Source organism: Phaenicophaeus curvirostris, chromosome 15, assembly GCF_032191515.1.
Source record: "Phaenicophaeus curvirostris isolate KB17595 chromosome 15, BPBGC_Pcur_1.0, whole genome shotgun sequence".
NCBI lineage: Eukaryota > Metazoa > Chordata > Aves > Cuculiformes > Cuculidae > Phaenicophaeus > Phaenicophaeus curvirostris.
The window spans coordinates 5,994,403-6,021,458 of NC_091406.1; the positions used below are offsets into that span (position 1 = coordinate 5,994,403).

A 27,056-nucleotide genomic window follows, 5' to 3' on the forward strand; every position below is an offset into this window, starting at 1 on the left:
GAATAAACACTCTCTTAGAGTTGCAAGAATTTATTGATATTCTTAGTTGTCTAGCAAGATGTAGTTGTCTTAGGTCAAGAGATAAACTGAAGGAAGTCTCCAGACATGGTTGGATAATCCAAAAAAATAATGAGGATTCTTTGAAGATTTATTTGATTCTTTGTCTAAAACTAGTATATATACCCACTGCTTTTGTAAGATGTTATGACTTTTTTAGAACGGCATCCAATTCAGCGCTGAATCGTAAAAAATGTTATTGCCTTTGCTTCAAAGAGTTTGTCCTTTTAAATATTTCACCAGTGAATGAGTGTTTGTAGTATAATGTAATGTAATATAATGTAATATAGAGAGGAGGGTGCTGGCCTCTTCTCCCAAGTGACAGGGGACAGGACAAGAGGAAATGGCCTCAAGCTCCACCAGGGGAGATTTAGGCTGGACATTAGGAAAAAATTCTTCACAGAAAGGGTCATTGGGCACTGGCAGAGGCTGACCAGAGAGGGGGTTGAGTCACCTTCCCTGGAGGTGTTTAAGGGATGGGTGGACAAGGTGCTGAGGGACATGGTTTAGTGTTTGATAGGAATGATTGGACTCGATGATCCGGTGGGTCTCTTCCAACCTGGTTATTCTATGATTCTATGATTCTATGATAATATAATGTAATATAATATAATGTAATATAATGTAATGTAATACAATGTAATGTAATATAAAGTAATGTAATATAAAGTAATGTAATATAATGTAATGTAATAATATAACATAATATTTTATGATTACAACAAGACATAGGATAATAGAATTAACAGAATAACAGAATAACAGACCCCAGCAGCCCCTCCTCCCCGCCCCCCGGGGTGCAGGGACTCCCAGTCCCCGCCACGTGGCCGCCCTCCCCCGGGTACTACATTTCCCGTCGTGCCGCGCGCCGGAAGCGGAAGTGACGCCCGCAGGCGGTGCCCCGGGGCTGCGCGGAGCGGGCTGGGCCATGGCGGCCGGGGGGCGCGGCGGCGGCGGGCGGGAGCTGCTCGCCCTCATCCACCAGCACCTGCTCCGCGCCGGTTACGCGCGGGCGGCCCGCGAGCTGCAGGCGCAGATCGGGCAGGTAACGGGCGGGGAGGGGTTCCCGTTATCGCCTCCCACCGGGCTGCGGGGCGGGGGGGGGGCGCGCCGAGGCCTCACGCTGCATCCACGTGCTGGGCCGGCCCCGGGTGAGCCCCCAGCCCAGGCGGGCCCCGAGCCGCCAATTAAAACAGGAGGGAGAAGATTTAGATTGGACATTAGAAAGAAATTCTTAACGCTTTTCAAGGAAGTCGTGGCTGCCCCATCCCTGGAGGGGTTCAAGGCCAGGTTGGGTGGGGCTTGGAGCAGCCTGGTCCAGCGGGAGGTGGCCCTGCCCGCGGCACGGGGTTCGAAGTGGTTGGGTTTTAAGGTTCCTTCCACCCCAAACTGTTCTGTGATTCTCAAGGCCCAGCCCGGCAGCCCGCGGGATAAAACCGTCCTGTCCCGGCACAGCTGCTCCCCGAGCAGCGGTGGGAGAGCGGCCCTGGGTGCAGAGGGATGGGGCAAGGGGGCCTTGCCGGGGTGGGTGTGCAGGGAGGATGCGATCCCAGTTCCTTGGAGGTTCCTGGAGGGAGCTTTGTGCTCCTTGCCTCTGTCTGGTGGTCACATCCTTAAACGGCACCGATGCCTAACGTGTGTTCCCTCTGCTTTCACAGAAATTGCTCCCTTCTCTCTTGACCTCTCTCGAGGACATCTTTACCCACTGGGAAAAGTAAGTTGAAGGAAGAAATGATTATCGGATAGATTCCAGATTGTGTTAACAACCAGGCTGTGTGATACACGGGATCTTTATTTGCTGCATTTTCCTGTTGTCAGAATATTTACAGTGACAACTGTGCTCAACAGACTTTCCTCCTCACCTTTGTTTTCAGACTGATTCATTTTAGGTATTAAAGGTTTAAAATTTCCCGATCTTGGATTTAATTTGTTACTCTGGTTTTGAGTAGCTGATGCTGTTCTTGCTGGCTGGGGTTATTACTACAGTATTGTGGGGTTCAGAGTCATGCTTTACTGGCAAAAATCTCCTCAGTTCTCTTTTGCTTCCTCCTTAAAGCCACGTGTTGACTCAAGAAGAGAGAACTTGAGCAGGTGCTGGAGTGCCAAGGCCCTTGTAAGGTCTTAAACATTAGTGTAGATCTTGTATCTTCTGGTTCAAGTGAAGTCTCTTAGTTTCAGCCTGTCCTTTCAAGCCTAGACATGTTCAGCCCAACTCCTTCCTGCATAGTTATTCTACTGGGTGCCTCACGGGAAGGTCTGCAGCGTGGAGGCTTCCCATTTGTGGGTTGCAGCGACATTTGTACCCACCCTGTGCACCACTCGCTCTGGTTAGATGCCCACGTGCAGTGCTGCAGAGAGGCAAGGTGACAGCCACCGAGCCGGGTTATCAGGGAGTCAGTGGAGCTGGGCTTCTGTACCACTGGAGTGAAGATGCTCCTCAGCATGGCTGTGCCAGCAGCCTCAGGGAGCAGGTGTTTGCCTCAAAGGTATCTTCTGCTGGAACACCTCGCACCTCTGTGTGACTTTGGTTCTTACTCTTGTGTCTCCATGATTTTCTTACTTGAGCAGGAGAAAAGCTGCATCTAGATGAGAATGTAACAATGCAGTAACATACTTGTAGTTCCCCTTTCTAACAATTTATTGCTTTCTTTGGTATTGATGGTGTCTTTTCTCTGTGCTGGTTATCCTGGCTACTGCAACAAACCCTTCCAGATGCTGTCACTTTTTTAAAGCCTGGGGGAGATGCACTTGCATCACGTTTGATTCCTTTGTCTTTAGTGTCACCCCCTCCCTGAAGTTTGTCTCTTATTCCTGGTTCTCCTGAGTTCTGCCTGGTTTGGAGACACAGTGAGGGAAGTGTTGACCGGTAGTTTCATTTATTCAGAAAGTGTTCTACCCCACTGGAGTGCTCTTGTATCAATGATCTGCCCTAACCCTGGGACTGCGTTTACTGATTGTCTGGCTGTAGCTGCCTCCTGGAGACAGAATATGTTCTGTAGGATGCCTTACTCTGTGGTGGGCACTGGCCTGACCAAATATGTTTTTATTTCTCTGCTAAAGGAAGAAAGACTTTGCCTAGGGCACCGAAAAAAAAAGTCAAAGTTCAATATCTTCTCCAAGTATTGCAAGCATCTGTTGTTCTTAGGAGTTGCCTGAGGACTGGAGATGTCCCTTGCAGGTTAGAGCATTGTTTCTCTCACACCCTTATGAGATGTAGAGGAATGACGCTGCGTGTCCTTAGGCTGGAGCCTGGTGGATAATTGTATTCCAATTTGTTCAAGGTATTTTTTTTTCCCCTCATTTTCATGCAATTTCTTCTCTTCCCTCAGAACTCCCTCAAATTCCAGGAGAAGAAAGCTAAGCGATGAGGAAACACCCATCCCAGAAAAGATCAGAGTTCCTGATCCTGTGAGCAGCTCTGAGAGCTCAGAGAAAGAAGAGGATGAGAAAGAAAAGGCGAAAGCTACAAATGGTAGGAGACTTTCATCTCCCTGGTGTTGACAGAGTAGAACTGGAAGCTTGTGCAGGAGCAGTGTGACTTGCTTGGCTAGAGAAAATGCTTGAAGAGTGATGGCTATTCCCTTGCTCTCTCAGAAAAATAGGACAACTAATTTAGCACTCCCTTCTCATGTGGAGTTTTCTGAAGACCACAGATGTCTGCTGAAGCTAGAAAAAAACCTGTTATGATTCATTGGGAAGGGGTAGGTGTTGTCTCTTGAATGAAGCCCTGGGAACCTAACACTGCCCCCTGTGGAGCACCCTCTAGTCGGTCCCTGTTGTGCGTTAGGCAAGTTCCATGGACAGAGGGAGGACTTGTTAGTTGGTTTGGAAAGCCAGAGGTCTGACGTTGGGATAAATCCCTGGTGCAGCTGATGTGGGAGGTGTTGGGAACAGAAACCCATGTGTCTGATGCATTTTGGCTCAGTCTCTTCTGCTGTAGACCAGCTCTTGGAAACATGCAGATAGATCTTGGCAGGTTCCTTCTCTTGGTGGGGAGAAGTAAGGGCTGGAGAGGCAAAGCATTTGCCTGTCACAAGGACAGCGGTGGTGGAGATGGGACCGTGCCATGCCTGCAAACCAGAGGCCATTTTGATGTGAGAGATGTGCTCACACGATTTCTTTGCAACTCTGTCCTGCACAGCAGCCAGCCTTGCAGTGCCCACAAACTCAGGAGTGAATGTAGAAAGCAGTGACGATGATGACTCCTCATCAGAAGAGGAGACACCGGATGGAAAAGGTGCAGTTCCGGTAAGGCAGTTCTTCTGTTGGCTTTGAAGGCTGACAGTACTCTGAGGCCAGGACTGTCCCAGACTGATGGTGCAGTGTAGAATTATGGGCTGGAGTGTAATTCATATTTAAATGACCCTCCTGTGCTGACATAAGCCTCTCTTAGATACTGGTCCCAGCTGCCAGATTGCTGTTTGAGTTATATGGTGTCCAGTTGAGCCCCTCAACTGTCTATAGGTTTCTAATTTCTTTTGTTTCCTGTAGGTGACACCAGCTGCGGTGAGTGGCAAAGCTGCCAATTCCCTGCACTCTCCTACCAAATCAGCTGCCCCAGCAGGCAAAGCGGCAGCGCTGTCTGCTGCAAACAGAACTGTGGTCTCAAGTAAGCAGCAGCCCAACGTGCCAGCAGCATCGACAGCTCCAGCAAAGGCTGGGCAGAAACTGCCCGGTCCTGGGAAGCCTGGACATGCCACAGCAGCCGTAGCCAAAGTAGGTCAAAGCAAAGCACCAGTAACGACCAAAGCACCGGAAGACTCCAGCAGCAGCAGCTCCTCATCGGAGAGTGAGGAGGAAAAAGAGATGCCGGCGGTAAAGGCCCCAGCACCCAGAGTGGGTAAGGAGCCTGTGGGGTGGAGTGAATGTGCATGTGTTCCAGCTTTGCTGTGGATCAGGTCTGAGCCGTGCCTTCAGCATGTTCCTTTCTGCTGGAAAGCTCAGTAATGTTTGTTTCTTGGGGAAGCTATGAGAATACTGCAAAGCAAGCAGTTTCAGAGCCCTGTGGGATGAATCCAGCATGCTTGCTCCCATTTCAAGCAGCAGGTTCTGTGCTGAGATGTCTGGCTGGCTGTGCCCAGCACTATAGGGTTGGACTTGACAGTGTAACGCATCTGAAGGAGACGCAGTACTAGTACTCTAGATTGCTTCAGCTTTTTGTAGAGGCACTGCGGCATCTTCCCTTTGTTCCCGATTGCAAAGTGATTGGTTTTGGGGTTTAAAGTCTTTAGGGAAACCTCTGTTACTGCTTTGAAGTGTATGTGTCTTGTAGGGGGTGAGGAATAGATTGTAGAAGCTCTGCCAATGGTCCTTCTCTTGGCTGCTCCGTTTAGGGTCAGAGGGTGGCCAGGAAGGATTTCCCACTTCTGCCTGCTTTGGAGGGAGAGGTGTTTGTGGGCCAGTGTTAGGAGAAGCTATTCCCAGAAGACCACTGATGCTTTCAGCAGAGCTAGGCCCACTTTGCCGCAAATCCCTTTAGTTCCCTCTGTAGCTTGTTTTGTTTTCCTGACTTCAAAAGCAACATCAGCATTGCGCTCTGGGAGCTTAGAGCAGGCAGCAGCTGTGACATCTCCTTGCTTATGTTTCAGAGCCAAAGCAGGCAGCTGGGGCTGCTGAGAGCAGCAGTGAGGAATCAAGTGATGAATCATCATCTGAGGAGGAGGAGCTTGCAACTCCAGCAGTCCAGGTAACCTCTGAAACCCAGGTTCCTTGTCTCTGAGAAATAACTTACCTTGCTTTGGAAGAAAGAGGAAATGCTGTAATACTCTATTCTGACAAAAAAAAATCCAACTTCATTGGGTATGTGTGAGTTCCCCAAATCAAAGGCCAGAGAAACATGTTGTGTGGCTGTGAGTTCTGCTTACCCCTGCCGGCATCAACCATTCTATCCCAGTTCTTCCCAGTGCCTGAAGTTAAGGGAGATCCTTTGATCTGCTGGAGATGATAGGTGTGCAGCTCCATGGATGTAGTCAGGCAGTCCAAGGAGAAAATAGCTTGCTTCAGATATTCCAGTCAGGGGTCTGAATAAGCCTATCCTGATCCAAATTAGCAAGGTAGCCTTCTTTAAAACAGATTATATGCAGTTACAGCTTCAACCAGTTTCTCCTGAGATGTTACCTGATTTTCTTGTTCCTTATTTTCCCTCCCTGCTGTTCACAGACAAAACCAGCTGTGAAAACAGTGCAGGTTAATGCAACACCTGTGAAAAGTGCACCTGCTGCTCCAGTGTCCCTCAAGAAGAATGCAGTGAGGCAAACGGCACTAGCACCAAACCAGGCCAAACCTGCATCTGCAACGGTTTCTGGGGCTGCAAAGCCCAGTGACACATCAGAGAGCAGCGACTCATCAGACAGTGAAGATGAGAAACCTCCATCCATGACCCAAGTGCGTGTCTGAGACCCTGTTTCTCCTTGTGTGCCTTACCAGGACTAGGAATTACAGTGAAAAGAAAGCTTAGCAAATACCTGTAGTGTATAGCAAAGTCATGGTGGGGGCAGGAGGAAAGAGGCACAAAACAAGCTCAGTGTCTTTGCTTTCAGCTTTAATCAAGCCATTGTGCCTTTCTTAAAAAACAAAAAATCCATCAGTACTTTTAAAGGAAAAAAACAAAACTGATTATTTTCCCACCTGAAGAGGCAACTTTTCACATTTGAATTTGCCTCTTAGCTATAAATTGCAAAAAAAAGTGTCTGATTTGTTGAACTGTAGTGCAGCTTAGCTTCCCTTCTCTGGAGAGTGAGAAGTGCTGCGATGTGCCTTGCTGGAGGGCACTGGCAATAGAAGGAGCCTGGGGAAGAATTCCTGGTTTTGCTTTCGCATCCTGGGAGACTGTCCCCACGCTGCTAGGTGAAAGGATGCTTTGTGTTTCCTGCCAGTTGCTGATCTTCCTTCAGCGTTTGCCTTTCCCAAGGGGTCTCTGAAATCAATTCCGTGGTTACATTCAGAGCAAATGAATTGCGCTGCTGTGGGATTTGCCTTGTTTCAAGCTGTTGTTGTCTTGTCCAGACGAAGCCACCTCCAACATCCTCCCAGGCCACGCTATCCGTGATGAAACCTACTCCAGCACCATCACCGTCTAGCAAATCGGCTCCGGCGAAAGCACTTCCATCGTCTCAAGGAAAGCCAGCACCAAAACCAGCAGTGCCAAAGCAGGCCAAAACCACCCTGGGAAGGACTGCTGCCCCCATGAAGCCTGCTGAAAGCACAAAGCCGGTGGAGAGTTCTGACTCCTCAGACAGTGAAAAGGAGGATCTCCCTGTGCCCATCAGCCAGAAGGTAGGTGATACCGCATTCAGCTTGGTGCCAGGGGTTAGGATGTGCAGGACAGTTGTTCTGGAAACACCAGTAGCGTGTAGGATGTTGTACCTTGGTCCCTCAGAGGGGAATATTCTTCTTCCTACCTGAAACCAGGTATAAATGTAACTCTTCTCACCCAGCCATAACAGAGAAGCTTGAGGACTATAACCTGTTTGGTACCAACTGATTGACTCATGCTTTATCCCTCTGGAGTGGCCTTGTGGTGGGGTCATAGGTAGCTTGGTCTTCTCCTGTGAGGGTTTGTTTAGGCTTCTCTTGTGAGAAGGACCATGAACTCAGACTGAACTCAGGCCTGGGTGGCTGAACTCATGAAGAGGCATATCCTTTCCTGACAGTGTCCTTAGGCCCTTTGTATAGAGACCTTCTGGGTTCACTGTGAGCTGCAAGGATCTTTTCAAAGTGCCCTGAAAACAGCATTTTGGAGATGGCAGCTATTATCTGCCAGGGAGGAAAGGAAGCCGGGGGCAGAGCCTCACGTGTCCTTGCAAGGAGGCTCTTTGTCAACACATCCTTTTGCTATTGACAGGCAGGAGCCAGTGAGGCTCTGCATTTTTGTCTTTATAGCCTTGGTCTGCTAAGGTGGGTGGAGGGGGACGCATCTCTAACAGTTGGCTCTGTGCTGCTCTCCTCCTGCGTGGTTATATGTGAAGCTTCAGCTCTGGGTGGCAGGAGCAGCTATTCCGATACCTGTGCCATGGGGTTTTGCTGCAAAACTATTAGGAAGTATCCGTTCAAGCGAGGTTATAAGTGAAAGATGTGTTGGGGTAGGGTTGTTTCACCCCAGTGTTGATTCTAAGCTGGCAGCAGCAGGTTGCTGTTCTGCCAACGGCTCTTGAACGGCTTCAGCATCTTCCCTCTTGCAACAGCCACAGTCAGCAAGGAAGAGCTTGTCATCAAGGGAGCTCTATTTTTGCTAAACAGGCTGTTTCTTCTCATGTTAGCAGCCTGCAGGCAGAGACCACGGGTGAAGCCTGAAGGTAAACCATTAAGCTTAGCTGTGTCCACAGTCCTGTCTTCTCAGTCAAACTCTTCTTAGCTCATCCTCACCATCTGCTACTTGGGCATATGCTAACCACTGACTTACTGCATCCTGCAACTTCCTCTGGCTTCTGTGCAAGATCCAAACAGATACAGAGCGTTGGAAGCTGCTTCATCTTTCCCTGTGGGGGTGGATTAGCACAATTAAAATGAACATCATGCTTAAATTGAACTGCTTAATTGGTATGTTTACCCCTGAAGACTCAGGAATAGTTAGTCAAAGAAGTTGGTGAGGTGTTAGCATAATTTTGGAGGGAAGGATGGTGGTCGGGGTCAGTCTGCATTGACCTTAAAGATGCTGTGAGCTGCTTTTGTTTTGGAACTGCTAATTCTCTTCCCTTCCCTTGGTATTTTGGGACAAAGATGGTAATTGAGCCCTCTATGGACAGGCTTCTGCTCACCAGAACTGCATGCATGTGTTGGGAACCTGTGTCTTCCTTGAGCATCCCAGGAAAACCCATGCAGGCTGCACTAGTAGAAGCTGTGTCTGCAAGTTTTCTATCTTGGACTGCAGATCCTGGGGACAGGGAGTGGCCAAATCTCCCAAGAGATGGAGTGTCTCTGCCCTGTCCTGGCTCCCTTGCAGGTGGCAGTCCTACCTTCACTGAGTTGAGACACAGCTGCGATATTGATCCCTGTCCTGATACACTGATGGGGCTTCCACAGTGCACAGGCAGCAATGGAGTGTGATTGTTACAACGTGCTCGGCGCACATGGCTCGGCGTTGTTTCCCTCTCCTGTCATGCAGCGCTGCGTGATGCAAATGGACACAGCGAGTGGCAGATGGGTTCTGCGCAAGCTGAGTCATCACACTCATACTGAGCTTGGTTTGGAGGCTGGAGAGGGAGCAGGAAAAAATAATTTCCTCTTGAATTATCTTCCTACTCTCCGAGTTACTTCACTACCTGTGACTCTTAAGTTGTCAGAAGCTCTCTGCTGTGTTACCCTGGGTGCAACTCAGCCACACTGCTAGCCTGATCCCGTTGGAGGCCACACTGTAGGATGTGCCTGCAGGAGGGACTTTTCCCTATTCCCAGGAAGACCCGAGGAGTCCAGAGGCTGTGCAAAGCTTATGATGTTTTCCCTAGGAATACTGTTACGTTCTTTCTGTGTCAGGGCGTCTCTGTACAGCAGCTCTTTCCCTGTCTCTTGCTAAATTTGAAAATTAAGTGGTACACATGCCATGCAACAGAGCAGGGGCAGAAGCCAGTCCCGTTGCTGTGAAGGTCTTAAAAGTGAGCGAATGAGGTCTGGTCTCGGTAGGCTTTTCCGTTGCACAGTGGTGCTTGGGATGAGAAGGAGAGGATCTAGCACATTCAAGTAGAGCATGTGAATTCTTGTGTCTACTTCAAGGAGTTCTCTCTCTTCAGCACTGTGAATCTGGCCTCTCTCCTGGAGAGAGTGACTCACTGGTATCACAACACAACAGACAAGCGAGGTTTGCAATCCTTTCCTCCCCAAACACTCGTGGAGGTTTGTTTCGCCAAGCAGAGTCAGAATGTGCTTGGCTTGTTCTGAGAGCTGTTCTGTAACGGGATAAACGTGCAGATGCTGTTGTCTCTTTAGCGTTTGGCTTCAAGATGATAAACACTGCCCCAGTGGCAGCCCTATTGTGCCAGGAAGCACAGTAAGATCCATCCTTCTGGGAGGCTGCTAGGCTGGTGCCCTCGGTTGCTGGCCAGGAGCAGCCCCGAAGTGAGCCAGCGCTGCTGAAGTCCTCCTGGTCCCCTGCTGCAGGCTGGTAGGAAAAGACAGGTGGCAGGGGCTGTGCAGATGGGCAGGAGTCTTCCTGATGTTCTTGAGGGAGGCCTGGACACAGGGCACTGAAGGGGTGCTGCCATCACTTGTGGGTTGGATGGGGTCTGCCTGCCCTGGCAAGCATGATGAGCTCTGGCAGAGCAGCCCGGAGATGAGTGGAGTAAACTGAGTGAGTGCAGAGCACTGCGAGCCTGGAGAATATCTGTGAGTGGTGAAGTTGCCAGATCTCTGCAAGCGCTCCCTCTGCTGCCACTAGCCTTCAGCAGCATGCAGGAGTGTCTGCAGCCCTCAGCCCAAGCTGGGAGAGGGGCCAGGAAGAGATCATCTCACCTGGCAGTTGTGTGTTGGTGCTGCGATAACGGTGGCTGCCTAGTGCTGTGACAGGCTGGTTGCTTGGGTAGTGGCCTCTCCTGAGACATCAGTGTGTTGACTGGTACTATAGAAAGGCACAGCCCAAGTGAGTTGCCGGAGTTTTGATTGTCTGGAGACTTCTACGTTCTTAGACCTGTTGATGGATCCGTTTCCAAGGCGCTCAATACTGTCTTGGGTCCCAGTCTGTCTCTGCCTGCCCTCTGTGTTCCCAAACACTTGTTTCAGCAAGTATGTCTATGCTGAGCTCTCCAGCAGCTCAAAGATGGAGCTGCTCTTGATACCGTCTCTGAATCTTGCAGATGTTTTGGCACAAAGGCTTCCCAGCTCCTACTCATTCCCCAAGCTGTGGGGAGGCTGTGCTTAAATGAGAGGCTTCCTTGGAATGGGGGGCTGTAGGCTGTAGTGGGTTTTTTGCCCTCAGGCTTCTGTCCAGCCAGTATCTCAACTTCAACAAGGAACTGTTATGAGCTCTGTTAGCCCCTCATGTTTGTGCAGTAAAACACACTCGGGCTTCCTGTCAAGAGCATATTGCTAAATGCAGTGCTCTGTGTCTTTGGCAGCTCAGGCCAGGCAGTAACTGAAGGCAATTCCAATTTTGACATGCCAAGGATAGAACAAGTGTTAGTAACAGCTGTGTTAGGGTAAAACAAAACCCAGCTTGAGCTGAAACTGCACTTAAACTCCTAAACATCACCTGTACTAATACCACATTTGTGGGCCTGTGTTTCTTTTCTGTCAAGAGGTTAACAGAACAGCCTGGGACTGTTCCCAACGTGCTAAAGCTGCTAAACCTTCAGGCTGCTAAAGCTGGGTTGTCTGAAAAAGCAGCAGCAAGCACCTTGAAAAGCCAGGCCTCAGAAAGTGAGAGCAGTGACTCTTCTGATAGTGAAGAGGAAGCCCCTGCAGCACAGACTCAGCCTCCACAAGCTGGTAAGTGTTCGGGTAGTGGCCAGTATCCCTCACCTACGTCCTCACGGGTTTCCTTTTCTCCCCTACACATGGAATGGCCCAGCCTGTTATGATCGCTCCTACCATAGAAAGCCACAGAGAACATCTCTTTCTCATGGTGGCAGTCTCTTTTTGATTTTCCTGCAGTGAAAACCAGTGCTACACCCCAGCCACCAAATGTGAAGAAGGCACCAGCTCCAGCAGTAAAGCCAGCCCCTCCACCTGTGGACAGCAGCGATGATTCCAGTGAGGAGTCTGATTCAGAGGAAGAAATAGTGCCCCCTTCACAGGTAAGGAGCCACTGATGTGCTGAATGTGGACACTGTTGGTGTCAAGACTTGTGAGATGGTGGTTGGTGATGAGCGCTGCAGAGAGGAGCCCTCGTGTTGTCTGTCTCAGATTTTCTTGGTGACATCCCAGGGTCTCTCTGACTCTGGGTACATGTCTCAGTGGCAGCAGCCTTGCAGTGTGTGAGAGCAGTGGAGGGCGTGAATGTTTTGGCAGGAACATGAGTAGATGCACGAGCCCAGACCCCTGGGACTCTGTCTCCTTTGCCCTACTCCAGTGAGTTGGACTGGAAAAGCAGCCAAGTCCTTGCAGGCAGTCTTTCCATGAGCTGGGTAGCTCCAAGGCAACCTGCCCTGTTTCCTCCCAAAGCCCTGGGTGTGGGTTGTGGCTGGAGGTCTCTGGACTCCCCTCTCTGCAGGCCTTGGGAGGCCAGAAGATTCTGAACTGAAGGATCTGCACAGTGGTCCTGCTGCCTTTCAGTTGGAGGAGCCAGACCCCTGCCTTGGAGAAGGTTGGGGACCTCCATGTCTGTGTAGAGGCACTGCTGAGCATTGTGGAGCTGATCCCAGCTCTCTTCCAAGTCCCCTCATGCCACATCTCTTCATGTCTCCGTGCCAGTCCCACGGGGCCGTGGCTGAGCTCCCTAGGGCCTGAGCTGCCTCAGTGTGAAGCTGGCTTGGGTGTCTCTGCATGTCTGCTGCAGTTGGAGCCCGACAAAGAAACCACATGAAGAAGCCTTGACTGAGGAACGTGCCTGCCGTTCCTGTGTGGTGGTGGCTTGGCTCGTGCTCTGAGCCCAGGGCTTAGCGGCCAAGTGTGCTTCTTGTCCTGCACGTGTGCATCTCCCCGTCTTGCCCGCACCCTTGCTGGGAGAGGGGGATTATGTATGTGCACGCAAGGAAACCCTTCCCCTGTTGGCCTGGTGCTGTGGCCAGTGGAAAGGCCGTCTCCCCGCAGCTGGTGGGCAGGCAGCCAGCCTGAACAGTCCTTGGTTAAAGCATGTTTGTAGTCCTGAGATTGTATAAAATCGCACAGTTGCTGTAACTTGAGCCTTGTTCAAGATGGCTGAGAGCTCACGTCGGATTGGCGGCTCTCGGCATGGTGGAGCGCTGCATTCCTTTCTGAAGGCCAGATGTTGTGTGAGGGAAAACTCAGCCCACAAAGGCCCAGCTTGTCAGAGATCTGGAGAGAGAGGGCTGCTCACGTAGCCCTGTTTGTAACAAACCAGGAGGCTGAGCATTCCTTCCTTACTGCTGCTCGCTCCTCTGTTGGAATTTGCGTCTTGGACCTGATGTCAGTGTCTGATTTCCATGCCGCCGGCTCTTCTATTTTTAACCCCTCTTACATTTAGTTTGATGGGAGGCTTCAAATGCGAGGCAACGAAATTTTCTTGTTAACTTGCTCTGTAATCTGTCTTGCTTGTGGACCAGAAGGCAGATTTGCCCCATGTTTGGTGCCTTTGCTTTATCTCTGTTGCCAGTTAACTCTTGATGTATGATTTTTATTTATTTTTTTTTAGTGTAGGAGACGTCCTAGACTCCAAGTTAGCTTTGCAAAGTAGGGTTTGTAACTGCAGTCTTGCCGGTGCTGCAGTGACTGGGGATCTCACAGCCTGCAAGCACATCACATTTGCCTGCCTGCCTCAGGATGGGTGCCTCTGGGGCACTGAGCCAGTGCTTTATAGGCACTCCCTGGCGTGCTGGCCCTCACTTCTCTGCTCTTGGCTGTGCCAGAGGCCCTGCTCAGGGGCTTATAGGACACAGAGTTAGCCTGTAAAGGGGGAAAAAAACAAAAAGTGAGCCTTGGTGCTATGCTGAAAATAATGATAGGGCTTGGGAGTTAGTGGTGGATTGGCATATGATTCTGTTGCTTTTTCCCTTCAAGCTGTGCTCTGTCCTGATATTCTTTCTCATCTCTTTTAGAGTCTGTCCCAGCAGAATGTCAGTGCAACCAAGGTTTCAAGCACAGTGGCTACCAAGGTTAATGCCACGTTGCCATCAGGGAAAGGGATAAAAGTGTCTGCTGTCCCTTCACTTAGAGTGTCTGAGAGCTCAAGTAGTGATTCCTCGGACGAAGACGTGCTGGAAGGAAAGGTAATGATGGAGGAGACTAAAGTGGGCAGCTTCCCTGGGCAGAGTGGGTAGATGGGTGTGCTGGAATCTGAGGCTGGTGCGTTCCCAGCCAAAGAAACGTGTGTGTGGAGGTGGGGAGAGGGGGGCTGCTCTATTTAAACCACTGTTAAGACATTGTAAGGTGAGGCAGATGAGCAAAGGAGAGCCCTGGTACCTTTGCTGTTCCTGCCTCCCAGCTGGATGGCAGGTTTCTTCCTCCGTTTGTGACAGCAGTGTGCTGTGCAGTCAGGAGCTTTCTGCTTGGCTGCAGCCGCCTGCTTCATCTGTGGATGGTGGGAGATAGTGGCCTGCATGAAAAGTTCTTGGCCCAACCTTGACACAAACTGGAGCGGTACGGCTGAAGAAGGGCTGAGGTGGTCCAAGCCCATCTGCTCTGGGCTCCTTTTATACTTCATGGGTATGATCACTTATTCCTCTTTCCAGATGCATTTTATTTGCTTCTCCCTAGGCCCCACCTCCTCCTTGCGTAAAGCAAACAGCTCCTGTGGGAAAAGCTCCTCCGGCCAACACTGTCACCCCACAGGCTGCTTTGCTCCCGGGAAGTACCACCATGTCGAGGAAGCCAAGCGTGCAGCTGGCACAGGATGCCCAGCTGAGCCAGGCTGCAGCGCCCACCCAGGCAGAGGAGACCTCGGACAGTAGCAGTTCGTCAGACAGTGATGAGGAGGAGATGCCCAAGCAGCCCCCCAAACCTGGTCAGTTCTCCCAAGAAGATGCCATCAGTGCTGCTGGCCAGGCCAGGGTGGGGACAGTGTTCTGTTATCCCGGGAGAGGTGTGTCACCTTCACATAATGCTTGGAGAGGAATTCCTCCTCTCCTGCTTGACAGGCAGAAGGCCTTTCGGTGGCAGCAACTGTGCCAGGTAGGTGAGCTGAGCTGCAGGCGACAGTGGTGGATTTAATGGAATGAACTCTGCTCCTCCAGCAGGCTCGCTGCAGAAACCAGGAGGGACCCAGCCAGCCCACAGCTCCTCCTCGGAGTCCAGTGAGGAGGAGGCAGCGTCGCAGGTATGGTACCTGAGCAGGTTGGGTTCCTCTTGGGTCTTGCAACTAACTCATAGTTAGGACAGACAGAGGATTGAATTCTGAGCCATAGCAAAAGGGATACTGAGTGGGTTTGGCAGCACAGAAGTGAGGGCTACCCAGTGCAGAGCTGTGAGCAGGGCCTTTTGGTGGGAGCAAAGAAGGTCTTTTGGCAACCTGGAGTGCTTCCCCAGGCAGCCAGGCCTTGGGTCCAGGGCTCATGATGCCTTCCCTGGGGGAAGGGATGGGAGGAGTTGGTGCCTTGCAAGGGTTAAATGAGGAGAACTGGTGCACAGTGCCAGCAGGATTTTTTTTTCCCTGCTTTTATTTGTAACTTAACCCATGTCCAAGCCATTACATTCCCTTTGTAAGAAACGTGCAGGGCGTGCAGCACATCTGCAGTGCATTAGCTGTGCGTGGGTGCTTGCTAATGGCCAGGAGCCTCCCACAAGCCTGCTTTGCTGGGCAAGAACAAAGAGGAGAACCATCAGCTCAGCCCATGTCTGTCAGTGCTGGTCCGTCTCCTGGCCGTCCTGGCTGAGTGGTACAGGATCACGCCATGGGGGGCAAAGGTGGGCTTGGAGGACAGAAGCAATAGCAGCAGAGAGGTCTGTGGGGTGGGAGGCTACTCTTCTGTGACTCCTCAGTGTGTCTGTGCTGTTTCAGTCTCTCCTCACAGGTTATCCAGGCCTCTCCACAACCCCAGCAGCTCCTCAGGTACCAAAGACGGTTTCCTCACAACCTGTAGGCAAAGTGGGGCAAGGAAAAGGAGATGTAACTGCTACGAACTCCCTCGCCAAGGCTTCCGTGAAGGCAGCCCCAGCTGACAGTTCCAGCAGCGACAGCAGTGACTCTGACACAGATGTCAACGAGGTGGCTGTAAACCACAAAGCAGGTGGGTCTCCTTTGGCAAGGTCAGGAATCTGCTTGGTCTAGGAGCAAAGCTGTGCTAGCACCAGAGAGTGACACTGGGATGGGCCCTGTGTGCTTCCACCACAGAGCCTAGTACTGTGGGGTGCTGCTGCCGTCTGCTGGCTTCTCCTGGCCACGACACAGCCCTCTTCACGACGCCCCTCCTCTTGGGCACATGTTTAAGTTGTGCCAAGGGCTCTTGAGGAGGTCAGAACTGTATATAGGTTGAAGAAGGCCCCGGTGTTGGGGAATAGGCCATTGGTGTTTAAACTTGGTGGTGTGAATCTCTTTCTCTGGCTCTGCTGTTCTTGGCATGGCCAGCAGGTTTTACTTTTGGGGGAGAACTGGATGCTCTTCAAGCACATATTTCCCACCACCAGTAACTCTGTGGTCTATGTAATGAATGTTCCCTGAATTGTCTTCTTTCTTGTCACTCTTTCTGCAGAAAACAATGCCCCTCCAGGGCAGGAAGCCACAGGAGCCTCCAACAAAGAGAAGGTGGCAGGAAAATCAGAGCCAAATCATGCCAATGTCAAACCATCCGCAGTCAAAAAAGCTCTGGTTCTGAAAGAGAATGACGTTGGGGCAAAAGGGGCACAAGCTATCACTGCGTCTCACACACTGTCCTCCGTCCCACAACCAGAGGAGTCAAGGAGTGAAACAGAGGTCACCACTGCTGCCACAGCTCCTGCAGCGCAAACACTGGAAGAGGTGGAAGAGAAGAATAAGAAGAAAAAGGAGAAAAAAGAAAAGAAGGAAAAGAAGGAAAAGAAGAAATCATCTTCCACAGCAGACAAGGCTGTGAAAACTCCTAAGAGCAAAGACAAAGAGAGTAAGAAGCGGAAAACATCTCAGAAGCGGAAACTGCCAGATGAGGATGGGGCTGTTGAGCAGCCTAAGGAGAAGAAGCGGAAAGGGCAAGCTAACGAAGAAATACCCAAAAAGAAAAAGAAGAAAGCAGCTGGTGACCTGGAGAAGTTGTCAGGCAGCAAGGAAAAGAAAAAATCATCTAAAAGTAAGCATCTCTTACTTGGAGCTGCATTTGCAATCAGTTCTTGCAGCTGATGCACAGTCAGGCTCTGGTGCAGGGCCTTGTAAGTAGTACCTGCTTTCCTATTAGCTTCATGCTTGGCTACTTCCCTCTTGCCCCATCCCCCCAAAGTTAGTACCAGATTTTTACACACACACCCCCCCTCCCAGTTCAGTGTTTTTCCTCAGTCTCAGCAGCAGCTCGTGTTGCAGACAGCAAGCTGGTCTCTCCTGCCCCTCTGCCCTGTGTCTGGCCCAGTGGGAAGCGGTTTAGTGCTTGTGCTGGTCCTTACTGCTTGCAGAGCAAACTGATGTCCCCATACATCTTCTAGGGCATGACCTGTCCCTCCAGGGCTTTCTCCTTTCCTGGCCTTTAGCCTGGCTGGAAGCAACTGTGTCTGGCTGAGGGCTGGCAAAGGGTTGAGGTGAGTCTGCTTTGAACCTCCTAAGGCCTCTTTGCCCACGTCATGTGGCCGGCCTGCCTGTGCTGGGTTTGAGAGAGTCCACGAGGACTGTGTTGTGCCCGTGGCGCTCTGCGTGTTGCTGTACTCTGTGGTGCAGCACAGCTCTGCTAACCCCACTGGCTGCCCTGGCTCCCCTGTGGCAAACAGAACACAGTAGCACAGAGCCGAGGTGAGATGTGGCTGTGGATGGCAGGTAGAAGGTCCCTGACAGCAGAGGAAGCTCCGCGTTTACACGTGCAGGGCTTTGATAGTCAGAGCTTCCTGAACACGGTCTGGCAGCCTCTGTAAAAGAGATCAGGCTTGACATCTGCGCTGTGTCTGCTGTGTCAGCCTGTGCTGTTCCCTGTGGGGTGGCAGTGCCCCTTCCTGATGCTGCCTGGTCAGTGTCTGTGCTGCAGAATGGTGAGCAGCTCGCTTGAGATTTGACTTGGGGTTGTTCCTGCTGCTTTCAAACCCCTGGAGAAAGAGCAGGGTGGTACCAGCCCCCTGCTTGTCACTCCCAGTTAAGAGAATTTCCTGCCCCTGTCTGTGCACCTTCCTGCAATGCTCTGTTTGCTGCCCTAATGCAAAGGCAAATTTTTCTCTGTGCTGTGCAGACTGCTATGCAAATCAGAGCTGGTTCTGTGCTGCATCTTGTAGGCTTTTTTCTTTTTAAAAAACAAAAGGGAGGTGGAATGGGTTGGGGCTTCCATTCCACAGAGACACAGCTCTTTGTTTTGGAGGAGAGAGATTTGTCAGTCAGCCCTCCTGTGGGCACAGGGGTGAGCTTGGAGCCTCTTGGCGCTGTTTGTGCTGAGCCGAACCTTGTGTCCATCCTGTGTTAGTAGCTCCCTTTTTCTGATTTCTGGCCTGTGCCCAGCTACTCCAGCACTGAAGCAGTTCCTTGGACTGGGTGGGCAGCAGGAGGTGGAAAGAAGGGTTCCTATGTAATTCTGATGGTGGGATCAAACCACTCTGGCTCAGAGGTATTGGAGAAACAGCCATGAACACAGCTGCCTTGTAGCAGGGCTCTGCCCTCTCCTAGTTACTGCTCTGGAAAGCTTGCTCGGGTTCATACATGATTAAAAGATTAATGGCCACTACGTGCTCCATCTTGGAGGGTAGCAATACCAGAGTCTCTCTCTTAGTTGACTTTTCTTTCCCTGTCCCAGAAAAAAAGACTGGAAAAGAAAAAAAGAAGAGAAAAAAGGTGGCCTCAGAAGAGCCTGTAGCAGATGACTCTGCTGAGGCTCACAAGAAGAAGAAGAAGGTATGTGCAAGACCCTGGGATGGGGTAGCATGGCAGAGCTGTTCTGAACTGTGGCTGTGATGCTCATCCTTGCAGTGTGCCAGCCTGGAGAGGAACAGAGCTGTGTCCTGGCCTTGCTGGCAGTCCAGAGAAGGCTGCTGTTAGCTGTGACTAGTCTTGAGACACCCTGACCTTTGGCTGGATGGGGTTGGAGTGGCTCACAGAAGGCCTTGTTCCTGTATTGATGCCCCCTGAGAGATCCCTTTCCCTGGCAGGGTCAAACCCAGAGGCCCCTTTTGGTGGCCGAGAACCTGCTCAAGGAGTAAGTGCTGCTCTTCTGCTGTCTGTCCATCTAGCTGTTCTCAGCAGAAACTGGAGCTCTGAGGGCTTGGCTGGCTACTGCATCTGGTCCCAGCTGCTAGGAGGGGGGGCAGGGGGGCACTGTAGGATGTTTCCTGTAGTGGTTATCGTAGAATCATAGAATAACCAGGTTGGAAGAGACCCACCGGATCATCAAGTCCAACCATTCCTATCAAACACTAAACCATGCTCCTTAGCACCTCGTCCACCCGTGCCTTAAACACCTCCAGGGAAAGTGACTCAACCACCTCCCTGGGCAGCCTGTTCCAATGCCTTATCTCCCTGTAGAGTAGAGGTGGTAGCCAACGAGCTGCCTGTGGCTTTGCTGGGTCCTTCGTGTTTGTGGCACAGATGATACTGATGTATTTTTCACCCTTTTCTTTTTAGAAGAAGAAAACAGCTGAGCCTGAAGGATTGTGAAGGTACACGGCCTGTGGGGACTACCAGTTGGTACCTCTGAACCTTGGCCAAATTCAGTACTCCGGGGCCAGTCTTGGGAAGACAATGTGCCCTCTAAACGCTCCTTGAGTCAGCCTGGCCATAGGCTAGAGGGCCAGGGAGCGGAGCACTGTGAGGAAAGTCATACAGCAGTGCGCTGGCTTCTCTGGATGTGTCTGACCTCAACTCTTTAGCTGCTGAGAACTCGATGTCCAACCTGGATGTTGCTGTCCTCTGTCATCAGCAGAGATAAGCAGCCTCTGGCAGTGTCTGTCTGTCCCTGCTGACCACAGGCAGCTTGGAAAAGTGATGTGGATTAGATGGTGATATTGTAGCCACCTGGAATTGGACCAGATGACTCTGCCCTTGCTCTGTTCAGCTGTAAGGCTGTTGCCCTCCTCCCCATCCCTAACTCTTTTAACTCCTCTCCCCAAAGGTACCGCATCCCTGTGATTAAGGATTTATGGGTGAAGATCAAACTGAAGAGAGGAAAAGGAAGCTCATCAGGACAATTCCGACTTTTTTTTTTTTTAAATAATAATTTATAACTTCTTTTAACTGTGACTTTTAAAGCAGAGCAGAGTAACTTCCTGCCTCCTGCCCTGCTGGGGCCCAGAGACCTGTTCATTTCCCCTCCCGCTGGCTCACCTGGTGGCACGAGAACTGAACTGAAGGGGACAGTTTGACCAGAGGAGACCCAGCTTGCACAAACTGCTTTCCTCCTAGCTGACACCCAGCCATCCCTTTCTCTCTCATCACAGAGCTATATTTTTAAGAGAAACTTTTACCTTTTTTTTTTCCCTTCCCATTCCTGTGATTTGTGGTGTCAGTCCTTTTGCTACTATGGAAGAGATCTCTTCGGTTTACTTTTTATTCTGACACTGAGGGCAGTGATTGTTGTGTCCCTGGAGTTGCACTGAACGGCTGTGTCCGGCAGCTGCTCTCAGCCAAGGCGGCGGAATTTTTTGTGGGTTTTTTTTATGGAATACAAAATAAAAAAACCAACACCGTTGAGATTTGCTTCAACTGCTTGCAGGGGAGGGAGAGAAGAAGCCACCTTTTGTTCAGGGAGCAAACCCAGGCCAGGGAAGCTGGGCAGGTGCTGGGACTGAACCAGGGATCAGGCTCAGTTGTCTCTGCGCTTCTACCTGCAACATCCTCCAGAGCCCAGGTTCACAGGTACTGCTTCAACCCTTGGGGAAACATTACTTGCTTTCTGCCTGCTCCCTGAGGAAAAGCAGACTTTGCTCCTCACGTTTGAACTGCATGTTCTAGTGTTTGGGGTTTTTTTCAGTGCTAAGATGCTGAGAGCAGGTTTTTGCATTGCCCTGTGCAGACCCAACCTCCCCCCTCACTGCCGTCTGCTACCCTGCACCCTGCACTGGGCTTGTGCCTGGTTTCCTGGCTTCACTCTGAGCCTGGGGTTTAGCAAGTGAGGGAAAAAGGGAATATGTTCAATCTCAGGTAAGGGCACAGATGTCCATGTGTCTGCAGAGAAGTTTTTTTTCTCTTCTTAAGAAGTTTCTTAAGCTACAAACTACAAGCACCGCCCTGCTAGAGTTGCTCACAAGACTTTCTTATTCAAAAGTTTATTAGAAATCATTAGCTTGTGAGGTTATTTATAAAGGCACAATGGGATAAATTCAGTATTAAAAGCCCCACTAATTCCAGGGTCAGCTTCTCTGCCTGCTGTTACCTGCTGCTACCGCTGTTCTCCAGCCTGAAGGCAAAAGGGGAAGGTGAGCATCTATCTCTACAAGACCCAGCACTCCATGAGAAACACAACCTCCACTCCAGCAATCTAACAGCTTCAGCCTGCAGGGGTTAGTTAAGAAGCAGGTGGAGGTCGTTTTGCTGCTTTTAATGTTTGTTCAGTGTAAGAAACCATTAGTGGCTAGTACTTAAGCAGGGGTGAGCTCTGCGCCTGCTGTGGGATGCTGGTGAGCAAAAGGGAGCAGGACTGTGGGTCTGATGTGGTCGAAATCATTTTTCCAGCATGCTTTACCCACCCTGCAGCAGGGGGAGGTTCACAGGTGATGCCTCAAGAGGCAGGAGTGAACAGGGGGTGCCTGCTGTTAATTGTCTTGGGAAAGCAATGTAAAAGCAGAAGTGAAATAGAGAAAAAAAAACCCAAAAAACTATGGGAGCTGGGTTGCTGAAGAAAGGATGGGCATCTGCCGGCATCTTCTATGCAACTGCTGTGGGGAGAACAGAGGAGGGAGTCAGTAAGGCTGCTTTTACAGTATCTCAGAACCTCTGCGGCCCTGGCAGTGCTTTAGTGCTGCCCTGGCTCTTGGGGCTGGACCTGTGCCTCCCCCCGTCCCCAAGGGATTTCCCCAAACACCCTATACTTGCCCCTCACCTTTCTCCAGGCTCAGCTTGGGCACATCCACCCCAGAGAAGATCATGTCCTCTGGCTCCGCGGTGGCTCCTACAGCAGGGGCAGGATCTGCAGAGGGAGAGTAGGACATGGGTGTGGGACCCCTGGGTCTGCCCTATTGTCCCCACCCACTGAGCCAGGGATTTGGAGGCAAAGGGGGCTTGTGGAAAACCTCAACTGCACACCTCAGCTATCACTGTAGCGAGCCAAGGAGGGCTGTAGGATTTAGGGTCCCCTCCAGCCTTTGTGTGCTGGCACCAAAGCTCAGTGTGGGATGCTCTCTACAGCCTGGGCATCCTCATCTCCCTGGCACCTCTCCTCCTCCCTAACTGCACGCAAAGCAGGGGCCAGCGTCCATGCACGCTGCTTGTTCCTCTGCCATCCCCTCCCTGGTGACCTACCGGGGCAGTCCAGCTTTTCCCGAGTGGCAGTGCCCTCAATCCTGGTGCCGTTTTTGTAGGAGCACCAGCAGTAGCCGGTGGCCGCGTGGCACTGCTTGGGCAGGTAGTCTCCGTTCTCATCACACTGCGGGCGGAAGCGACCTGGGTGGACACCCCCAAAACCAGCCTCCGCCTGGCACTTAGTTTGCACTAGGGCAATAAAAACAGAGGATAGACACCGTGAGCACCCCCGGGCCCTTCTGCCACCCAAAAGCCTCGGCGGGAGGTTTTTTATAGAATCCTAGAATGGTTTGGGTTGGAAGGGACCTTAAAGCCCATCCAGTTCTACCCTGGGCAGGGACACCTCCTGCTGGACCAGGCTGCTCAAAGCTCCTTCCAACCTGGCCTTGAACACCTCCAGGGATGGGGCAGACAGCTTCCCTGGGCAGCCTGTGCCTCATCACCCTCATAGTGAAGACATTCTTCCTAATGTCTAGTCTAAAATCTTTCCGTCTCCGATGTGAAGCTATTCCCCCTCATCCTTTTGATCCAGAAGCAGTTAAACATAAAAGGCTGCCGAGCCCCACTCCGGTGACATTTCTAAAGCTCTAGGACTAGATAAGAACTGAGGATTTGGTGTGCTGCTCCAGCTTCTCAGACATTTCCTCATCCCAAATACCATACAGGCAGTGGAAGGGGTGGCTCTGTGATGTCCTAAAGGCCACCACTCCACAGGATGAAGGGGTCAGTTGCTTTGGGAGGCCCTGTGCTGGCACCTCCTGGTAGGTTGTAGCTCTGGAAGGACCAGTCCTGACACTCCCCAGCTCAGCAGCCCCCATCCCTCATACCTTTCTCTGCTGGGATCACCTTGCGCTTCCCCAGGACAGCCTCATCCTCCTCTGGCTTGGGCTTCTTGGCCATTTCAAACAGCAGCCACTTGTGCATCCAGGATTCAAAAGCCTGCAACAGGAGAACCAACACATTAACCAACACTGGGGAGCTGCACTGTAAGCTCCAGCCTGGGCCAGGGAAGGTCCTGAGCACCACCATCTCCTTGGAGTGGGAGTAACCCAAGCCTGGTTCAAGCAGGACTTTGTTTTTCCAGGTGGGAACGTCCCAGTCCCTTCCCAAGGCAGCAGTGCTCCTGGAAGGGGTAGGATGGCAACGAGCGCTGACCTTCCAGTCCGCGTCAGTCAGAGTGCTCTTCAGCCTTTTCAGGTTGCCCATCAAGTTGTCCTTCAGCTCCGGGAAAGTCTTCCTGGGGTAGGTTTGCTGCAGAGCAGCCACCACAGTGAGACAGGGCAAAGAGAAACAGGGTGGGAGGGTGAAGGCAGGAGGCCAGGAGCTCACTCCAGCTCCGAGTACCCCAAGAAACCCCAGACCCAGCTTGAAGCTGGAAGCACGAGGTCCCATCACCTCCTGCAGCCATGGGACCTGTGGGTGTTACAGGACCTTACCAGCAACAGGTGCTTCACTTGGTCTTCAGTTTTGTTGCTGGCTGGAGCCATGTCCTCAAGAGAAAATATAAAGGGGCAGTGTGAGCACGAAGGCCGGCAGCGAGCCCCGAGGGCAGCAGCAGCCGGCAGCTCTTACCATGATGTCTGCAGAGGGGACAAAAGGCAGGACCCTAATAGCCAGGGGACTGTTCACCATGGTCATCTTCTTGTTCACCGGCTTGGCACCTGCCAAGGAAGGAGCAGCATGAGGGATGCTGGGCTGGGAGGTCCAGGGGGGCCCCATCCCCTCCCCACCACCCCCACCACCACCAGGCTGGTGCCTGTGGGGCTACTGACTGGCGGGCAGCTTCCTCTGCAGAGCCTCCAGCTGCAGGGTCTGGGAGGTCTTGGTCAGCTTGTCGATCTGCCCGCTCTGCTGGTAGACGAAGTAGATGGTGACAGCCTGGCCGACAATCAGCAGGGCCACCAGGATGGAGAGCGTGGAGAGGGCGGCTTTGCGGCCCCACGCAGACCTGAGGATGCCGAGAAGGAACTCAGCCCCAGCCACCAGCTGGAGGAACGACCTCCTACCCCACCATTGCCCCCCAAAACCCCTCCTGCAGCACACATCACCCCCTGAGCCACCCCAAACAGCACCCCCCCCCGCCAGGTTTGCAGCCAGACAAATGCAAATCCCCCCCATTTCTGGTGAGCAGAAGTGAAATCTCAGCATGAAGGTCACTCCTCCACACTGGGGAACCGAAACCCACCACGAGGGAGGTGCGCAAGAGGGACCCAAGGAGCATGGGGTCACCCTAGGCATTGCCTTTTGCGGGATGATGAAGGTGGCCGCAGCCTCCCTGGTCCTGAGGAGCATGGGACACAGCCCGTGGGATGCTGGATTGCATTTAAATTTAAAAAATTTGTACAAAACCCAATGTTGTGGGGCACCCCAGTGAATCAGCAGCACGCAGGGAAGGGGTTATTGCAGCGCTGCCCAGTGACTGATGATGCCGGAGCACTCAGGCTCCTGGTTGGCTGGATATGTTTGGGATGGGGCCAAGGGGGGTGCTGGTTGGGACCTAGAAGGTGGCCCCAGGGAGCTGGCCGGGCTCTGAGACCACGCTGTGTTCCTGCCTGCCCCATCGCCACGTCATCTGCCCACCTACCCCATTGCCATGCTGGGCTCCCAGCCACCCCACAACCACACCTTGAGCCCATCTGCCCCATAAACGTGCTGTACCCCACCCCCAGAGGTACAATGACCACCTCTCAGCCCCACAGCCACCCCCTACCCCTGCCTGTCCCACAACCCCATCCACCCCATAGCCACCCCACAGCCCCCTTGGCTCTCCAGTGCCCCACAGTCAGTGTGACCCACACTTTCTGCTCCATAGTTATTCTGTGCGCCCTTAACCCAACTGTGTCCCCTCCCACCCCACAGCCACACAAAGCCCCCCCTGCCCCATGTCCCCACCGAGCCTCCCTGTGCCCCCTTGACCCCACAGCCCCGTGACCCCCCCAGTGGCACCTCTGGGTGTCCCTGACACTGAGCACGCTGCTGCCGCGGTCTGAAATGAGGTCCCGCTGCTCCTCGGCCATGGCTCCACTGTCCGCACCCCGATAAGCAATGAGCACCCCAAGTGCTGCCACTGGAAATACCCCTGGGGTCCCCACCCTGCCACCTCCGGGGGGGGGGGACCAGAAAAAAAAAGCCCCATTGGCTGCTGGCTCCAGCATCACTTGTTGCCAGGTAGAGCTCTGCTCAGAAGGTCTCCGATCCAGAAATTACACTGGATCCATCCACAAGTACCATGGCTGCATCCAGAAATTATGCTGGATCCATCTATGAGCACCATGGTTGCATCCAGAAATTATACTGGATCCATCCATGAGCACCATGGCTGCATCCAGAAATGATGCTGGATCCATCCATGAGCACCATGGTTGCATCCAGAAATTATACTGGATCCGTCCACAAGCACCATGGCTGCATCTAGAAATTATCCTGGATCCATCCACGAGCACCATGGCTGCATCCAGAAATTACGCTGGATCCATCCACGAGCACCATGGCTGCATTTCAGCCCCAGCTCCCCCCTCAAGAGTCACTTTGGACCCGACTGGGGGCATTGACCAGCACCTCTCGGGATGAGAGGGTAAGGATCAAAGCACCACCAAGTGTTTTCAAACCCAGCCCTCCTGCAGCACCCCCCCTGCCCGCAGCAGCCTCAGGGGGCTGAAGCCCCAAACCGGAGAGAGAAGCAGCCCCACGATGTGGGTGACCCCCAAGACACCAGTGGGCAAGGGGCAGAGCTGGTCCCCAGCCCTCCCCACAGCCCTGGTCACGCTATGTGGGTGAGAGCAGCCACCCAGCCCCATAATGCTGATTTTAGGTGATTTTATATAAGAACATTCCTGCTGTGAAATTAAAAGCATCATCAGTTACCAGGCAAACTTCCTCACAGGCGGCCCAAGGGCCAGAACGTGGCAAGTGCCAGAAAATTCCAGCTTCTCAGTGGAAAATCACAACCCCTGCGCAGAGAGGGGAGCTTTGGTGCTCCAAGCCTGGTCCTCACCCAGCTGGGAGAGCCCTGGAGCACCCAGGGGTGCTGGGGTGCACAGACCCCCTGCCCAAGGGTGCCCATCAGCCTCACCCCACACCCCCAGAGACCCCAGCTCCTGCCCCCACCTGCACTCCTCCCTGGGGGCTATTTCAAAGACATAAAACTTCTCAGATGCTTTATAGGTGATGCTGCATTTAGAAACCATCTGAGGTGGTGGGTTTTTTTTCTAGAAAAGGGGAAAAAGTGAAGAAAAAGCACATCATTTTTTAGTCTGGCCCCTCACGTTCAGCCCATGGCAGCACTGGGGGTGTTGGAGGGATGTAGGGTATTTTTGCATCCTCGCTGGGGCCACAAGTCCCCCACCCTGGTCCATGTTCTGCGTAGATTCTGTGACCAGCCTCAGCCCTCAGGGGAACAAAGGGAAGTCTGAACAGGAACTCAGCAAGAGAAACCCCCACCAAGGCACAAAGGCAGGTGACAAACTGGGAGTTGGAGAGAGACCCCAGCCCCAAGCCCAGTGCCTCGCTCCACACACAGACATTTCCTTTAGCTCCTTCATACAACTTTTCCCCTCCCATCACACCTTTCTGCACAGGGCCGTGGCTTCTAAAGTGCTCTGTAAATTGATTTTTCCAGGAAGATGCAGACCTTTTACTCCTTTACAGCTCTGATCTGCCTGGTCACCTCTCTTTCTTATCTTTCCTCTTCTTTCTGCCTGGCGCCTGGAGCCAGCACAGGCTCCTCACCTCCGCCACCCCCGAGGATTCCTATTTGCGCTGCCCATGAAAACTTTGACACACACCTTTACAGGAGCAAGAGGAACTAGTTGTCTTTTTGAGCGAAAAGAGACCATCTGGAGCAGGGAATAGTCTCAGGCCTCAGCTCAGTCCTGCCATGCCCCGCATCCCTCAACCCAAGCGTGCAGAGCAG

The 27,056-nt window shown here is 52.1% G+C and overlaps 2 protein-coding genes across 8 annotated transcripts; one reads left to right on the forward strand and one right to left on the reverse strand.

Moving 5' to 3' along the window:
* The first annotated feature begins 963 nt into the window (after positions 1-963).
* Positions 964-20,377, forward strand: TCOF1 (treacle ribosome biogenesis factor 1). 5 transcript variants are annotated; one of them, XM_069868996.1, is made up of 18 exons: positions 964-1,102; positions 1,716-1,771; positions 3,387-3,529; positions 4,199-4,305; positions 4,549-4,897; positions 5,646-5,743; positions 6,217-6,441; positions 7,063-7,332; positions 11,283-11,472; positions 11,638-11,780; positions 13,701-13,871; positions 14,359-14,605; positions 14,835-14,917; positions 15,599-15,827; positions 16,290-16,859; positions 18,489-18,586; positions 19,313-19,347; positions 19,800-20,377. In XM_069868996.1, the coding sequence occupies exons 1-17, from the start codon at positions 986-988 to the stop codon at positions 19,343-19,345; spliced, it is 3,129 nt and encodes a 1,042-aa protein (XP_069725097.1). In that variant the 5' UTR covers positions 964-985; the 3' UTR covers positions 19,346-19,347; positions 19,800-20,377. The 5 variants fall into 5 exon arrangements, with proteins under 5 accessions (XP_069725097.1, XP_069725100.1, XP_069725099.1 ...); XM_069868999.1 differs by having other exon boundaries at positions 19,316-19,347; XM_069868998.1 differs by having other exon boundaries at positions 14,838-14,917.
* Positions 20,378-20,936: 559 nt separating this feature from the next.
* Positions 20,937-25,230, reverse strand: CD74 (CD74 molecule). 3 transcript variants are annotated; one of them, XM_069869017.1, is made up of 9 exons: positions 25,091-25,230; positions 23,917-24,092; positions 23,717-23,805; positions 23,581-23,634; positions 23,300-23,395; positions 22,972-23,083; positions 22,145-22,333; positions 21,726-21,812; positions 20,937-21,558 (listed from the first exon to the last, which is right to left on the reverse strand). In XM_069869017.1, the coding sequence occupies exons 1-9, from the start codon at positions 25,159-25,161 to the stop codon at positions 21,551-21,553; spliced, it is 882 nt and encodes a 293-aa protein (XP_069725118.1). In that variant the 5' UTR covers positions 25,162-25,230; the 3' UTR covers positions 20,937-21,550. The 3 variants fall into 3 exon arrangements, with proteins under 3 accessions (XP_069725118.1, XP_069725117.1, XP_069725119.1); XM_069869016.1 differs by having other exon boundaries at positions 20,937-21,561; XM_069869018.1 differs by lacking the exon at positions 22,145-22,333 and having other exon boundaries at positions 20,937-21,561.
* Between the last annotated feature and the right edge of the window lie 1,826 nt (positions 25,231-27,056).

Bases quoted from the DNA above. Each gene is read 5' to 3' on its own strand.
- CD74 (XM_069869016.1), bottom strand. From the start codon at position 25,161: ATGGCCGAGGAGCAGCGGGACCTCATTTCAGACCGCGGCAGCAGCGTG. The intron at 24,093-25,090 runs GTGCCACTGGGG...CGGCATCCTCAG, and splicing joins AGTGTCAGGGACACCCAGAG to GTCTGCGTGGGGCCGCAAAG. The intron at 23,635-23,716 runs GTAAGAGCTGCC...TTTTCTCTTGAG, and splicing joins TCCCCTCTGCAGACATCATG to GACATGGCTCCAGCCAGCAA.
- TCOF1 (XM_069868996.1), top strand. From the start codon at position 986: ATGGCGGCCGGGGGGCGCGGCGGCGGCGGGCGGGAGCTGCTCGCCCTC. The intron at 4,306-4,548 runs GTAAGGCAGTTC...TGTTTCCTGTAG, and splicing joins ATGGAAAAGGTGCAGTTCCG to GTGACACCAGCTGCGGTGAG. The intron at 4,898-5,645 runs GTAAGGAGCCTG...CTTATGTTTCAG, and splicing joins GGCCCCAGCACCCAGAGTGG to AGCCAAAGCAGGCAGCTGGG.